The sequence below is a fragment of the Gymnodraco acuticeps genome, unplaced genomic scaffold, assembly GCF_902827175.1.
Source record: "Gymnodraco acuticeps unplaced genomic scaffold, fGymAcu1.1, whole genome shotgun sequence".
Taxonomy (NCBI): Eukaryota; Metazoa; Chordata; class Actinopteri; order Perciformes; family Bathydraconidae; genus Gymnodraco; species Gymnodraco acuticeps.
This window is the reverse complement of record NW_022991726.1, coordinates 27,962-45,213: the sequence shown is the minus strand read 5'-3', so window position 1 is coordinate 45,213 and position 17,252 is coordinate 27,962. Positions and strand designations below refer to the sequence as shown.

At 41.3% G+C, this 17,252-nt stretch overlaps 1 protein-coding gene across 2 annotated transcripts; it reads left to right on the top strand.

Annotated features, from left to right (window-relative positions):
- Window positions 1-634: 634 nt before the first annotated feature.
- Window positions 635-16,918, top strand: dmap1 (DNA methyltransferase 1 associated protein 1). 2 transcript variants are annotated; one of them, XM_034199055.1, is made up of 10 exons: window positions 635-1,083; window positions 1,283-1,374; window positions 2,231-2,426; window positions 4,026-4,184; window positions 7,176-7,343; window positions 8,028-8,213; window positions 8,556-8,627; window positions 10,698-10,770; window positions 14,812-15,188; window positions 16,283-16,918. In XM_034199055.1, exons 1-10 carry the CDS (start codon window positions 991-993, stop codon window positions 16,340-16,342), a joined length of 1,476 nt encoding a protein of 491 aa, XP_034054946.1. In that variant the 5' UTR covers window positions 635-990; the 3' UTR covers window positions 16,343-16,918. The 2 variants fall into 2 exon arrangements, with proteins under 2 accessions (XP_034054946.1, XP_034054945.1); XM_034199054.1 differs by having other exon boundaries at window positions 10,698-10,776.
- Window positions 16,919-17,252: the final 334 nt, after the last annotated feature.

Genomic DNA, 17,252 nt, shown 5'->3' with positions numbered 1-17,252 from the left:
TCATGTTCTGTCCTCCATCCCTATGTGCTCGTTGTGTGCACAAAGGTTCAAATTCAATCAAATCAAATCACAACAAGACCTATAGCTGAAATGGGGGACCCTGATGTAAACAAGACGAAAGTCTTTCTCTGGTCTGCATCCCCTTAACAATTGTATGTTTTGAGCTGTACTGTACTGTACCCAATATACAAGCTGTTAATAAACTTTTCAATCAATCAATCAATCAATCAATATAGCTTCATTGTTTAAAAAACACATTGGTGGTCAATAGGTGTATCCATTGACTTTTTATGCAGGTGCTCAAGGTTCAACACCCAGGAGAGGGACTTTTTTTGTCTTCTGCTATAGGCTACAGATGGACGGTAAATCTCGAAAGATTGTCACCCATGTAAATGTGTAGAAAAATGTCTTAGTTAGCAGCAATGACAAAAACATTAACTGAAGCTTTTACACAACAAGTCCATGATTTAACTTGTTAATCAGAAATATGTTATAGGTCCAACAAACAGTTACATGTCAGTTTTTTGTGATTTATTTGAAATGAAATGATTAAAAACACGGACGCTATGGAAAAATCAAGTAGATGCAGTTCACCACCAGACCTCAAGGGGGCGATAGTCACTTACAGAGCATGAATACACACACAGCGAAATCAGCGGGGGCGGAAGTTGTGTCGGTTTATTTCGCTAGCTACTCACCTAGCATTAACAATAGCTTTTTAATATCCTTATATTCTAGTCATTATTCTCTCTGCACCTTTCACCGATTGTAGAAACGTTCAAGATTATACAACACATCTTATGAATTCGTTGATGGCCTGTTTGCGGCTCGGTGTAGCTTTGTTTAGAAATGACAACATTAGCGTTAGCATTTAGCTAAGAGCGGATTCGTTTGGACAGTACCGAAACACTGTATGAACACATGTGAATGAATGAAAAGTGTTAAAGTTTGACAGCTTGCGAGAAGCGTTTATTAACAAGATATTAAGCCATGGCCGGGGCCGATGTCCGGGATATCCTGGAGTTGGCTGGAGGAGACAATGACGGTCCCATCAGCAAGAAAGATATCATCAACTCAGACAAGGTGAGAGAAGATAACCATAATGATTCCTGACTGTCTAATGTTATTTTACTCAATATGCTACGAGTTGTACAGGCTGTGGGAATTTAAAAAAATACAACCATGCCATTCCCATAGCACTACATTTCGAAGTGCATGTTGTTATTCTGTAACCAAAGTTTTCTTCAAGGTAAATAAACATTTTCTCCATCACTTGTCTCAGAAAAAAAGCAAGAAGGCAACAGAAACGCTGACCTTCAAGAGACCAGAGGGGATGCACCGAGAGGTCTACGCTCTGCTCTATTCAGACAAAAAGTATGGGTTTCTTTTGATTTAGTCTAAAACCAATGCACTGAATTGGTTGAAGTGTGTGTCCTTAATGCCTTAAAAAGTTACTATGTTGCATGATAATCTTTCTCTCTACCAGGGACAATAATTGTTTCTTCCTACATCATTTGAGGATAGAAGAAAACAGCAATTGTTCCCTTAATGTCCTTGTGTGTAAACCAGAAATGAATGACAGCCCAGTATGTGTTCACCAACTCAAAAACAGTGTAAGACTTCATGTTAAGGCCTCACTATAAGCGTGCTTCCACTTAGTTTTATACAAAGGAGTTTTCAAGGCTGACGACTTATACTATTAACCCCTGGCTTTTTAACAGCTCTCTGACCTTGCACACTGCAAATGTATTTATATGTATTGTCACTTATCTGTATGAGCGGAATATCTTTATTTAATATCATTCTACAACAAAGGTTTGCTCAATAAAATACAAATACACCCCCTTTAAAAATCTTCCATTTACTGTATGCATTACCAATAAACACTTCTCTGCAGTCTGGTGGTAAGGCAGCGGATACTTTACCACTTGGTAGACATCAGCAGGGTAAACGGGCTGTTTCTGGGATGGGTATTGTCCTTTTTAAATATCCTATGAGCAGTTTTAAAACTGGCTTCATTCCTCCGGCCCTGTGTCTTTCCCAAACCATGATATTTTGTAATATTTACAGTCAGGGATCAGGAGGCTTTTGTTCCTTCGAAATAAGTTGATTTCTGCTTTCCTTAAGAAATACAGCTGGTTCTTACCCTTGGAATTAAGCCTCGGTACCTTTCCAACTTTACTGAAAATACCCTTGCTCTAACAAAGACTTTGTTCCTTCTAATCTCCAGAGATGCCCCCCCTTTGCTGCCCAGCGACACCACGCAGGGCTACAGGACAGTGAAAGCCAAGCTGGGCTGTAAGAAGGTTCGTCCCTGGAAGTGGATGCCCTTCTCCAACCCAGCTCGCAGGGACGGGGCCATCTTCAACCACTGGAGGCGTGTGGCAGAGGAGGGCAAGGACTACCCCTTCGCCCGCTTCAACAAGGTGGGGATGATGACACCGTCCTTATTCAATATCAGAATACCTTTATTCGTCCAACAGAGGGGACATTTGCATTTGTTACAGCAAGAAAAGAGCCAAAGACGGCTAAATATTATAAGACCTTTGTACATTGGATTTTGTCTCTACTTGAAATGTGTGTGATGTGTTCTTATGTCTGTTCCTTACAGGACTCCACGTGGTCTGTGTTTTGTTTTTATGTTAACCTTACATTTCTGCCTCATGTGGTTATTATATTCACGTTTCTGTGGTCTTCATTTGAACTTTGTTCTTTCTTGTGAAGCACTTTGGGAATTCTGTTTCTGTGAAAAGTGCTATAATAAATAAACGTATTATTATAATATTGACAAAGAAGCATGCATAAAAAATACAAATAAATAAATTACAAAACAATTCACAAAATACACATCCTGCAACAGTTCTGAAGATATAGCTGCCAGCATTTAACTGCATATATATATATATATATATATATATATATATATATATATATATATTGCACATCATTGGTATTGCACACAAGTAAGTAAGATTTATAAAGCGCTTCTCCCAGACATAGTCACAAAGTGCTTGACAAAGCATTAAAACATCATACGAATCAAAAAAGATTAAATGACCACAAGCCACGTGTTAAGAAGTACTAAAAACACAATAAAAACATACAACATAGAATAAAAGCACAAGGGGTGTTATAGTACAGTCTTTGTTGTTGTGTGTGGGGGTCTTCCTTTCTTCATGATGGTTACACAGTCTGACCGCTGCAGGAAGGAAGGAATACAAACACAAAGGACTTCTACCCTTTTTCTGTCATCTCCTCCTTTTCAGGGCTTAAAGGGGACCTATCGTGCAAAATGCACTTTGTGATGTCTTTTATACATAAACATGTGTCCCCGGTGTGTCGGGGAACTCACGCAGCGTCAGCAAATAAAACCCTCTCTCTTTTCCTCCGTACCCAAATCTTTTAAAAACGGGGCTACAACGAGCGGATTCAGATTTGCTGCCGATCTGACGTCAAATCGGCAGCGGACCCACAGAGAGTTGCCATCAGAAACAATGCCTGACGTGTTTTGGACGTAATCTGGTCTTTGTTTACATTAGCAAGCCTCGCTAACACTCAGAGCTAACCTGTACTGGAGAGCACGTGTGTTTAAAAAGCAGGAAATCACCTTGTGATAAACCTGCAAGAGAAAAAGCATTTGAGCTCCATACTGTTTCAGAGATAATCCTTGATGTGGTTTAGAACAGGATGGCGTTTTATCACAGCAGAATTTAACTTTATCTCCGGTATAATTCTGATCAGGCATTAGCTCCTCCTCCTTTTTAAAAAATTTTTTTAAGCTAAGGACCCAAAATCCGCGTTTCTCTAACAGGGCTGCAACAGAGGGGTATGAGCAGTATGAGGCATGGCTACAACGGGGGATCTGTTTGGGATTTGAAGCAAACTTCACAGACATGTTTTGTATAGGTATGGCCCTACAATATATGTTTCAAATATAGCATGATAGGTCCACTTTAAGATTCATTTACTTTTTCACTCAGTCACGAATTCCTGTATTCATTGTGTTCTCCTGTCTGCTTTTATAGACGGTGCAGGTGCCAGTGTACTCGGAGCAGGAGTATCAGGTGCATCTCCATGACGACGGCTGGACTAAAGCAGAGACGGATCACCTGTTTGACCTGAGCAAGCGCTTCGACCTGCGCTTCGTAGTTGTCCAAGATCGTTACGACCACCAGCAATACAGAGTAATAATAATCAGAATCAGGTTTATTACCAAGTAGGTCGACACGTACGAGGAATTTGACTTGGTGTTGTGGTGCATACATAAAAGTAAAAAAAAACAGATGGAGAACTATTTTAAGAACACTATAATATTAAAAAAATTATAATTAATATGTGCAGTAAAAAAAACATAATAATAATTGTGGGGGAAACTTCTGAAGCAACTAGAGTCAGGACTCAGAGAGGCACGAGGAGCGCTGGAGCTTTGATGGCAAACACTGACGGTTTATTTGGAGTTACGGCCGGAGAATTGACAAGACAGGTGGTGCGTCACGAGTTGACCCAGCGGCTGCCAAACCAATTCTGAAGACCTCTTTCTGCAGCTCGAGGTTTTAACTAGTTCAGAGTGTAATAATCAAGATTCTTCATCAGTGAGACTAAACATTATGGACCCTGAATCTAACTAGAGCTCTCGTCCATAGGAAAGAATGTGCGCCAGGGAGCCTTCGTCCCTGAACAGTAAACTACCTCATGGCGGCTTGTGCTCGGTCATAGACTGGCAACAACAATGCGCCCAAGCTGCTCCTCCTTAAGAGAGATAGCAGCAATACCCAAGGCCGTAGACCTATGCCGTGAGAAAGGAGACAGTGAGAGGAGAAGACGATGAACTGGGTTGAAGGTTGAATACCTAAGCAAATTATTCCCTAACAATAATAATAGTAAACTTTATTTGTTTAGCCCCTTTCATACAATAAGTGCAGTTCAAAGTGCTTCACAGTAGACCTCTCACAGAGAATTGATATCACATAGATTACAGTTACCAGTAAAATACATAAAAACACACTAAAAACAGCATAGAGTCGACATATAATAAATACATTTAGATTAAAGGTACGCCGTTGAAAGTGTGCATGAAAAGGAGGATAGTGCAAAATTCAACACGCAGGTTAAACGCATCACAATGCATTGAGAAAGTGCAGCAGAGAGCAGGACTTTGCTTCCTGAAAGGCTCAACTATTCAAATATGTTCTGATTTATTTTCTTTTTAAAGACTTCCCGGATGTCTACAGGTATTTTGTTCCATAGCTTTGGGACATAGTTAATGAAAGCTGTGTCACCAATCAAAGATCTACAGTCTCTCAACCCTTTCACACAGGATATATTACACACATCCAAATGTTCCATGTTAAAGGTCACCTGCAAAATCCTCTTCTTCATGTCTCCTCTACATCCAACATGTGTCCCCTCTTCTTCATGTCTCCTCTACATCAACATGTGTCCCCTCTTCTTCATGTCTCTTCTACATCAACATGTGTCCCCTCTTCTTCATGTCTCTTCTACATCAACATGTGTCCGCTCTTCTTCATGTCTCTTCTACATCAACATGTGTCCCCTCTTCTCATGTCTCTTCTACATCAACATGTGTCCCCTCTTCTTCATGTCTCTTCTACATCAACATGTGTCCCCTCTTCTTCATGTCTCTTCTACATCAACATGTGTCCCCTCTTCTTCATGTCTCTTCTACATCAACATGTGTCCCCTCTTCTTCATGTCTCTTCTACATCAACATGTGTCCCCCCCTCTTCTTCATGTCTCTTCTACATCAACATGTGTCCCCTCTTCTTCATGTCTCTTCTACATCAACATGTGTCCCCTCTTCTTCATGTCTCTTCTACATCAACATGTGTCCCCTCTTCTTCATGTCTCTTCTACATCAACATGTGGACCGCTCTTCTTCATGTCTCTTCTACATCAACATGTGTCCCCTCTTCTTCATGTCTCTTCTACATCAAACATGTGTCCCCTCTTCTTCATGTCTCTTCTACATCAACCTGTGTCCCCTCTTCTTCATGTCTCTTCTACATCAACATGTGTCCCCTCTCTTCATGTCTCTTCTACATCAACATGTGTCCCCTCTCTTCTTGTCTCCTTCTCTTCCATGTCTCTTCTACATCAACATGTGTCCCCTCTTCTTCATGTCTCTTCTACATCAACATGTGTCCCCTCTTCTTCATGTCTCTTCTACATCAACATGTGTCCCCTCTTCTTCATGTCTCTTCTACATCAACATGTGTCCCCTCTTCTTCATGTCTCTTCTATGTTCTTCTTACATCAACATGTGTCCCCTCTTCTTCATGTCTCTTCTACATCAACATGTGTCCCCTCTTCTTCATGTCTCTTCTACATCAACATGTGTCCCCTCTTCTTCATGTCTCTTCTACATCAACTAATGTGTCCCCTCTTCTTCATGTCTCTTCTACATCAACATGTGTCCCTCTTCTTCATGTCTCTTCTACATCACATGTGTCCCTCTTCTTCATGTCTCTTCTACGATCAACATGTGTCCCCCTCTTCTTCATGTCTCTTCTACATCAACATGTGTCCCCTCTTCTTCATGTCTCTTCTACATCAACATGTGTCCCCTCTTCTTCATGTCTCTTCTACATCAACATGTTGTCCCCTCTTCTTCATGTCTCTCTACATCAACATGTGTCCCCTCTTCTTCATGTCTCTTCTACATCAACATGTGTCCCCTCTGTGGAAAGAGACTCTGAAAGTTTCAGGAACAAAGATTCTCTCTCTTTTTGATCCATTTCTATAAAAACCTGTCTGAAAATGAGCTGATCAGATTTGGCCACTTTATGATGTCATAACGATGTTTTGTCTTGTGTAACCATTAGCCAATCAGCAACCAAGGTAACCCCCCCCCCCCTTATCACCTGAATCTCCTCCTAGAGCACCATTGAGTTCTTTGTAACCAAATATCTCTCAGAGGGGCGTGGGGAGGGGCTCCTTATTTTCATCTAAAGTAACAGACAGAGAATCAGCACTTTGGAAACAGGGCTGAAACAGAGGGGATTATGGGTAATGCTGCAATGATCTGTTTGGTGTTTCAGCCAATCAGAGACAGGTTCTGTATACATCTGAGACCTGTGATACATTGATGAGAAACAGTATAATGGGGGACCTTTAAAGTATACATTCGTAGTGACGTGCTTTCTTTTCCTCCTCAGAAACGTTCAGTGGAGGACCTGAAAGAACGGTATTATACTATTTGTGGTAAGCTGGCCAAAGTGCGTGCAGTTCCAGGGACGGAGCCCAAGATCTACGTCTTTGATGCCGGACATGAGAGGCGGCGCAAAGAACAGCTGGACAAGCTGTTTAATCGCACACCTGAACAGGTTCGTAGTTTGATTTGGATTCTAATGTTCCAACTCTAATACTGCCCTGCAATACCAGAAGCAGTCATTCTGTGTGTGTGTGTGTGTGTGTGTGTGTGGTGTGTGTGTGTGTGTGTGTGTGTGTGTGTGTGTGTGTGTGTGTGTGTGTGTGTGTGTGTGTGGTGTGTGTGTGTGTGTGTGTGTGTGTGTGTGTGTGGTGTGTGTGTGTGTGTGTGTGTGTGTGTGTGTGTGTGTGTGTGTTGTGTGTGTGTGTGTGTGTGTGTGTGTGTGTGTGTGTGTGTGTGTGTGTGTGGATTAACTACATAATAGATGACAAGTACGAAAATAAATAATATTAATAATATTACAAATAAAAGAATGGATACATTGTTATTACTCAGGTATACATTAATTACATTGTTCTATTCTTGACCCATTTTTCCCACCTTTACTCAAAGATATGCATTTGGTTTCTAATCTGTTTTTCTCCATTACATAGATTTACTAAGTTATTCCATTGTGAGTTTACTAAGTGATTATCTTTTAGCCAATTCCTTGTCATTTGTTTGATGATCGCTATTCTAATTCTCACTGTTGCCTTTTGTGGATTAGAAAGAAATTCAACAATATATTGCCGATGCTTTTAAAACGTTTTCGCAAGTCTTTTGGAATATTAAGAGCGCACCTCTGTTGCTCTTCCTGCAGGTGGCAGAAGAGGAATATCTTACTCTGGAGCTGAGGAAGATTGAGAGCAGGAAGAGGGAGCGCGAGAAGAAGGCCCAGGATCTGCAGAAACTCATCAAAGCAGCGGACACGACCACGGAGCTCAGACGAGCCGAGAAGAGAGTCTCCAAGAAGAAGCTGCCGCAAAAAAGAGAGACAGAAAAACCGGTAAGACTCAAAATGAGGGAAATAAATCACAAGCAATCATAAATCGTAGCTGAGAAGCTTTTACCAGCAAATGCAACATTATTTGTTATAAGGAACAGCTGTTAACCTTATGATAGAGCTTCTTCTATGACGTAGCACACTGAAATAATTAAGATTACTGTCTGAAAAAATATTTGTTTTACTTTACTAGAACAGCTGTGTCATAAAGAAACTAAAGGGGCTACATTTTATGAAATTAGTACCCATCTCACTAAATTAGAAGACTATTTTTTCATGTTTAAAATATCCAAAGTTCAGAGGGGTGTTTTATTTTGTATCTCATCAGATGTTTTCTTTTTGTAGTCTGTTCCAGAAACAGCTGGCATCAAGTTCCCTGACTTCAAATCCGCGGGAGTCACACTGCGCAGTCAGAGGGTGAGTATTTATACTACATTTGTATATTCCAGGGTTCCTACGGTCATTACAAACCTGGAAAAGTCATGGAAATTCAAAATGCTAATTCCAGGCCCTGGAAAAGTTTTGGAAAACAATATTTTTCCCAACGTTTTGGAAAAGTCATGGAAATGTAACTAAAGTTGCTTCAAATATAATTTATATTTTATCTAATCGCCGAAATAGTAATTCTATAATGATGATAAATACTGTATCGTTTAGTAATGAAACGTAAAATGGCTTTTAACTGACGAGGTGTTTTGCTGGTGAGAGATTTCAGTAGAAGCTAGTAAGCCTGTTTGATTTGTTTTAGATAGGCAACATGTTTCAGATGCAGACCTTATTTTCCTGTTCCATGTTCAAATAAACCATTTTCAGTGGAACCGCTGAGAAAGAGTCATTTATTTGGTCATGGAAAATGAGGTAACGGTCATGGAAAATGAGGTAAAGGTCATGGAAAATGAGGTAAAGGTCATGGAAAATGAGGTAAAGGTCATGGAAAATGAGGTAAAGGTCATGGAAAATGAGGTAAAGGTCATGGAAAATGAGGTAAAGGTCATGGAAAATGAGGTAAAGGTCATGGAAAATGAGGTAAAGGTCATGGAGAAGTCATTGGTGAAAAAGTGTATGAACCCTGATCTTCAAACTACAAAGAGAGTATTCTGAAATACATCTCCAACACAAAACTCCCAGTTAGGAAGTTATAGGCAGGGTTCGTACGGGTGCTTGAAATCCTTGAAAATGCTTGAAAATTGACGTGGTGTTTTCAAGGTTGGGAAAGTGCTTGAATTTTGGGAATGGTGCTTGAAATTGAGATAAAGTGCTTGAAAATGTAAATGCTTTACTTTTACAATAAATTGCTGTCTGACTGAATAGTTCGCTTTTTAGATTAAAAGAAAATAATTTCTTCGCTTCTACATAAAACAGCTCCGCTGCGGCTTCCCGCGCTATGCCCGCGACCTGCAAATGCACCTTGAAAATGCTTGAAAAGTGCTTGAATTTGACTTTGGAAAAGGTGTAAGAACCCTGTATAGAGCAGGGGTATTCAACTCAAATTCAACGAGGTCCAGTTAGAGAAAATCTCCCCATGCAAAGGTCCGGAACATCAAAATGTTTAACTTGCTTTATGAATGAGTGTGATATTGAAGTAGCCTGTAGCTTTATCAACGTCTGCATTTAGATTACATACGGACTTTCTTTATTCGATTGGCAGTCAGTTGCTGATTACATTATAATCAACAACTGACTCTCACTCCTCTCTTTCGCCCCCTGTCGGCGGCGGTTCAAATAGAATCGCCCCGTCAAAATTGAAATCCCCTATTAATGTATTGATTATAGGTCCGGGTCCGTCTGGGTCCGGACCGCGGGCCGCCTGTTGCCGACCCCTGTTATAGACCAAACTAAAGACAAATGAAGCAGTGAGAAATAATCCTCTGCATTCAGAACTTTTATTTCTCTGAAGTGTGTTGGTAGTTATTCATCGATCAAATGGAGTTTGGGCCACTATTCATATCTGGAGGCTTGACCCTGCGGCTGATGTATGTGAGAAAGCAGAGGGTCTGACTCGAGCTAGCTATCGCTCATTAGGGCTGTGATGATTAATTCTGATAGTGGCTCGCTAATATCGGTAAGACCTAGCAAGTGCACTCTTATTCATCTTGAAGACTGATGAGGACCTGCCGTCTCTATGGAAAGAGCATTAGCCCGGCTAAAGGAGTGGAGTCCCCCCGAGCTAATCACTCAGACAGAGTTCAGTGGATAAAGACATTTTGATCTGGCCCGCTGAAGTGCATTTCATACGAATTAAAAGCCCCGAGGTGGAGCTGTTTATCCTAATGTGTGTGTGTGTGTGTGTGTGTGTGTGTGTGTGTGTGTGTGTGTGTGTGTGTGTGTGTGTGTGTGTGTGTGTGTGTGTGTGTGTGTGTGTGTGTGTGTGTGTGTGTGTGTGTGTGTGTGTGTGTGTGTGTGTGTGTGTGTGTGTGTGTGTGTGTGTGTGTGTGTGTGTGTGTGTGTGTGTGTGTGTGTGTGTGTGTGTGTGTGTGTGTGTCTCAGATGAAACTGCCAAGCTCGGTAGGCCAGAAGAAGATCAAGGCCATTGAGCAGATCCTGCAGGAGCAAGGAGTCGGTGAGTGTAAATAAACATTAATAATCTTTTCAAAGTTTTACAACTGCAACTTAGTTGGTCTCAGTTTTTGTGCAGAAGGGGAACATTTATTTTTATTTTGTGTTAGTCAACTATTGATCAGAGTCAGATCAACCAAAGAATAATGGCCAGCTCATTTGATTATTGAATAATCGTTACATTTAATTCGGTTTTCAGCCCTTTTTAAATACAAAGATGTTTTAGTTTTCATCTGATTGGTATCCTATCTCTAAGTATGTATTTTAATGTGTTGTTGGATTGGCATAACAAGACATTTAAAGACATCACGTGGACTGAAAAAACATGGAGATGGATTTAATTTGTTTCTATAAACTGACCTTTCATAGTTCAATCTATGAATACGGAAAATAACAATTTATTTAAAGAAAGCATTTGTAAAAGGAGAAAGGAGAACAGTATAGTGTTAAAAGCAGTCAGCTTACACTTAATACTATACACTTTTACACCTGGCTACAAACACCATCAGAGCTGCACGCTGTGTCAAGTTTCGTGGTGTTTCTTTGCTTTATTAGTTATTTTCTCACATTCCCCTTTACATCCATTAGTACTCCAATTTAGATGAACAGTTTATTTAACAAGTGGAAAAATGTAATCATAAGAAATGACTCTGGAAAAGCTGCAGATAGAGCCATAAGAAATGAATGCACCTGATTATTTAATGTTTAATGTTGTTTTTATAGGCAATAATGTAAGCTTTGTTAGTTCCAGGTTTAATATGTGCAATCAATTCATTTCAATAAGTTCTGCAATAAACATTGAACCAGTCTGGCCCTCCACTAGTACCCATTTTTTTATTTTGGCCCACTGTGTATTTGAGTTTGAACCCCTTGCTCTAGAGCAGGGGTGGCCAACCCGCGGCTCTTTGCCTAGTTTCATGCGGCTCTTCAGTTCATATCGAATTGTATATGTGTGAGTTTGGGGGAGAGACACTGACTCCGCACGGTGTACCGATACTTGAAAGGTACCGCGATACCCTGCCGTTAAAAACATTACGATTCCTCCGTTTCATTAGTATCGGTACTTTAAGAATGACGGGGGAAAGTACTCCGGTGAGAAAGCGCCGTTTTAATAAGAGCCGTGTTCAGCGCTCTGCTTCCACTCCCTGCCTGCAGTCCCTCCCCTCTCAAGCACGCTCTAAGTGCCTCCCCTCTCAAGCACGCTCTAAGTCCCTCCCCTCTCAAGCACGCTCTAAGTGCCTCCCCTCTCAAGCACGCTCTAAGTCCCTCCCCTCTCAAGCACGCTCTAAGTCCCGCCCCTCTCAAGCACGCTCTAAGTGCCTCCCCTCTCAAGCACGCTCTAAGTCCCTCCCCTCTCAAGCACGCTCTAAGTGCCTCCCCTCTCAAGCACGCTCTAAGTCCCTCCCCTCTCAAGCACGCTCTAAGTCCCGCCCCTCTCAAGCACGCTCTAAGTGCCTCCCCTCTCTCGTGCACGCGCTAGCTGCCAGAGCATGTGAGAAAACGAGAAGCATGGCTGCAAGTGGGAGTGCAACTGCCGCTGCGCCTCGGCTTGTTGACTAAAAAGACGCCAGAAGCGAAATTTGGAAGTATTTGAGCGATATCTCTGACAGTGAGGGCAAGCCTACGGACACCACGAGGCCTGTCTGTAAGAAATGTATTAATTTTATTTAATAGGAATTATTGTCATTTATTTTATATATTGTTTAAAAGTGTGTGTTATGGTTCTGGTTCTGGTGTGAAATAAAGCACAATAATTACATTTAAGACTGTTTCCCTTTTTTTAAGAAAAGTATCGAAAAATAATCGGAATCGCAATTCTTGACTTGGTATCGAAACCAAAATGTTGGTATCGTGACAACACTATAGCTACTCCTGACCAGTGTTGTGCTAGTTACTGAAAACCAGTAACTAGTTACCATTACTAGTTACTTCATTTCAAAACTAACTCAGTTACTTTACTGATTACTTACAAAAAAGTAATGCGTTACTGTGAAAAGTAACGTTTTAGTTACTTACAAAAAGGGCTCCCATTAATGCCCTTATAGCCTTCATTTCAGTACTGTTATTGCATTGGAGAATAATATAATCTGTTGATCAACTTGACATGCATTATATGCAATCTGGATTGCATCGATATTAGCTGGCTTTCCATTTCTGTATATTCTTTCTCCAGGTAGTTGGAAAAAGTTTTCCGTCCCATATGCCGTGTGCCGCCTGGACATGCTATCATGCTAACTAGCTCCCTGAAAGCGGGTGACTCCACTGTAGCAATAGCCTGCATGTGTTCTACAACATACCGTGCAATGGCTTTATCCACTTTTCCCTGGATAGCAGTCCCTTGGTTAAAATCCAGCCGCTGTTGCTTAGGTGGAGGTGGAGTGGCGTCGGCTGAGTCTCTGTGGTCTTAGCTACTAGCTTCGTCCCAGCATGTTGTTTTTGCAGATGTTTTAAGAGATTTGAATGACTGGTTTGGGCAGTAGATAGGATCTTTGACCCGCCAAGACACAACTTACATTTAACTAAAACGTTCTTTTCTTTGTGCTCGACAAAAGTGAAATAGTGAGAATATCTCCAGGTGGAGAAACTAGACTTGAGCTCCGCCGCCGCCATGATAGTCTTGTTAGTAAACAACACAAACACGCCCACAGCGCGTCTCCGCATGTGACACAGGAAGTATCTAAGTACATTTACTCAAGTACTGTACTTAAGTACAGTTCTCATCTCTGTTCGCCTGGCTGTTGACTATATAAAAAAACTAACGGAGTAACGCACCATGTAGTAACGGTAACTGAGTTACTGCATTTAAAAAGTAATGCGTGAGAGTACTAGTTACTGCCAAAAATAAACGGCGTTACAGTAACGCGTTACTTTGTAGCGCGTTAGACCCAACACTGCTCCTGACAGTTAAACCTGATATTTAGTAGGTCTGTTAAGTATTGAATGCTGATAATTCTGACGTAATTTGGCCGGTCAAAGTTGTTTGGGCTCGGATCAAATCGCTCCATTACTTTCGTCCCGGCTCTCCCTACATGTGTATGTGTGGTGTCAGGTGTCAGTAAGAGAGGATGACAGCGCGTCTAAATTTGATGTGGCCCAAGAGCCAATCACAATAATACCTGCGATGCAGTGAACCAATCACCTTTGAGGGGGGGAAACCTGTCGTTGATTAAACACTATCCAGTGTTTCCCCTACCATTGTTTTGGAGGGGCGCTGCGCCCCGCCAACGGAGCCCCGCCCCCCCTGAAATTCAAGGTGTTTAAAAAAAAAAAATCTTTTTTTTAAATATATATATATATAGCACCAAATTGCAAATAATCTATAACTACTGTCACTTTTCACATTGAACATGTGCTCTTTTATTAAATAAACTAAACGCTTTCATTTCAAGTTGTGAGTTTAGTGTTTTTGACCCTAAGAAACACTGATGCATTAATCAATACCAATAATCCACAGCTCCTCTCTCTGCTCCAGAGGATTTAAAAAAAAATATCCCAATGCCACAAAAATGCATCAGTGACGTGGTTGAAATCTTGTCTCCAGAAAACAAAAAACTGAAACAAGAGTTATCAGTTTGATGTGGCTCTTTGCAGTAACATAGAACACATTTGGCTCTTAACCTCTGACTGTACGATGTGAGGGTCTAAGGACAGAGGGTCTAAGGACAGAGGGTGTCGTATTGTCATACTGATATTCTGTACAAACTGTGAAGTCCACTGAGACAAATGTAACATTTGTGATATTGGGCTATAAATAAACATTGATTGATTGATTGACTGGTTGACTGGTTGGCCACCCCTGCTCTAGAAGGTCTCAAATCCAAGAAATTCAACATGAGAATATGAAAAACAAAACTTTGAGAAATCAAATCAATAATAACACTGAGAACGTAAATAACAAGAGTATAGCAAAACATCTAATAAAAGATGATATGGGTTATATATAAGGTCATCCTACATATTGCAATAATACAGTCCAATATAGTTTTGTGGTGTTTTAACTGCTTTCATTTCCTTTTCATTCCTCCTTGCTCTGTCTGTGGATCAGATCTGAACCCCATGCCCACGGAGGAGATGGTCCAGATGTTCAACGAGCTGCGCAGCGACCTGGTTCTGCTGTACGAGCTGAAGCAGGCTCACAGCAACTGTGAGTACGAGCAGCAGATGCTGCGGCACCGCTACGAGGCGCTGCTGAAGGCCGGCGGAGGAGGAGGAGGAGGCTTTGGAGGATCTTTGGGGTCTTTTGGGTCTTTAGGAGCTCTACCAGCCTCCCTAACACAGGGGGGAGAACTCAGCGCCTCCAACAGCACCACAGCATCCACCCCGGGGGGCGAGGCTCCGTCCTGGCCCTGTACCGACGACATCAAGCTGGAGGCCAAGGAGCAGATCATCGATGTTGTCGGAGCACCGCTTACCCCCAACTCAGTAAGTCTGCACTGCACACAGCAAAACTCTGAACCAGCAACAAAACAGGCTGAAGATTTCTGTTTACAAGAGATGTTTGTGTTCATCTGGACCAAGTCGCAATATAATGTCAAGTATTAAGTGTCCAGTTACAAGTAATACATTGTTGACTCAACTTATTGTGTTGTTGTAGCTGGCCAACAATCATTCTGTACGAACTCTCTCCTGGTATTGTAATGCTTTAAGGCAATGGCCACTCATATTTAGATGTTTAAGTGACTTTTCTTACAGTGTGTGGACAGTTTTTCATTGTGAATTATGATTTACAAGAGCTGTTTGTGTTTACCTGGACCATGTCACAGTATGATGTCAAGTCTTAAGCGTCCAGTTACAAGTAATACATTTTGGACTGAACTTAAAGGAGTGTTAATGTAGTTTAGTTGACATCAAAAACTATTCTGTCCTAAAACTTAATATTGTATCGCAGTTCAGGCAATGGGCATTACAGATCTTACAGTGTAGGATTATTTATTTGTGAATTATGATTTAAAAACACTCAAAATAAGTTGATTTTGGTGAGTTTTTATTATTAGCATAAGTGTGAACATCCTCAAATTAGTGACTTAAAAAAGTGGACCAGCTTGCTATCATAGTAGAGAAACAAACAATGTGATACTTATTAAAAACACACAGTTGTGTACAAAAAAAAAGACGGATTTAATGATTTTTGAAGTCCGTATTTAAGAGGTTTGGCCTTTCACAAAAAAGAATGTGTCCTTTCTGTGATGATATGATATGTAAGCCTAAGGGATTCCTGTTTTTTAAGGACCATTTCAACCTTATTTGGTTGATTATCTGGACTTGCAACAGTTTTTACCAGGAATAACGTGAAATGAAATCCTTACCTTTGCCATTTTAAACATGGTGATACTTAGAATTCTTTAAAGCACATGTATTGTTTGATACCCAGCTCGCCCAGCAGTTTAGCAAACACTTTTCTACTAATGGCCATTGATATTAAACTGGTACAATCCTCTCATGAATGTTTAGAAAGCAGAACTAGGAGGAGACCCCCGTCAGACCCTGATGCGATTGTTCTCTCTGTCACCTTGTAGCGCAAACGGAGAGAGTCGGCGTCCAGCTCGTCTTCAGTGAAGAAGGTGAAGAAGCCTTGATGAGCAGCAGCTGGGACAGGGTGCAGGACGTGAGTTACTCTGATCACAGTGGTGACAAGTGTAAAGGTTGGACATCAGGGACACGGGGGAGCTCGCACCACTGACTCTACACACACGACTTTTCACCGACCGGCGATATACTCTCCATCTTTGTGACAAAGACAACAACTGAGTGACATTTCATTCCATTACTGCGCGTCTCCCTGGCTCCGCCGCGGCTCCGCTTCAGACGAGGCAACATCAACTGTAAATTGCCAGGCCGAGCTAATCGGGACGCGGGGAAGAAGCTGGGAATGACGGGGTAATTGGAATGAATTGGAATGAAAGAAGAGACTCTGGGAGTGGGAGGACCTCGAGCCGCATCGGACCCATCTGAGGGTTTTTTTTGGAGCCTAATCATGTCGTAGTGTTTACTGGAAATGTGTTTTTGTGTTAGCCTTTAGTACCTTCCCAGAGTGCACCTCTCTCTCTCTGGAGGGCTCCATATGCAGCCTGTGGAGCGAGTGTGTTTGTCCTCAGGTGACCTTGAAGATGCTTCAGTCAATGATTCAATAAACCTCATTGTTTTTTTTCCTCCCTGCGTGTTATGCATGTTTATGATCTCTTCACAGTGTCCGTCGCTCTCAGAAGAGATTCTAACTCGGAGGTAATTAGTGTTGAATACACATGTGCCGGGGAAATTGTAGGATCACGACATTCTTACCTTACCTGTCATCTAAGTTAAGTGACAACTAATGACTTCATTAATATGATAATTAAGCAGTGATCATTCTCAGGCCCGCACAGCCTCTGAAACTTCATTAGGTTCCCTCCTCATAATATTGCTAATTGCATGTCAATTATGTCGTTTAGCCTACTTAGACATTAATTTCTATGCAAATGTAGAATACGCTTGCCCAGAAGAGAGGGG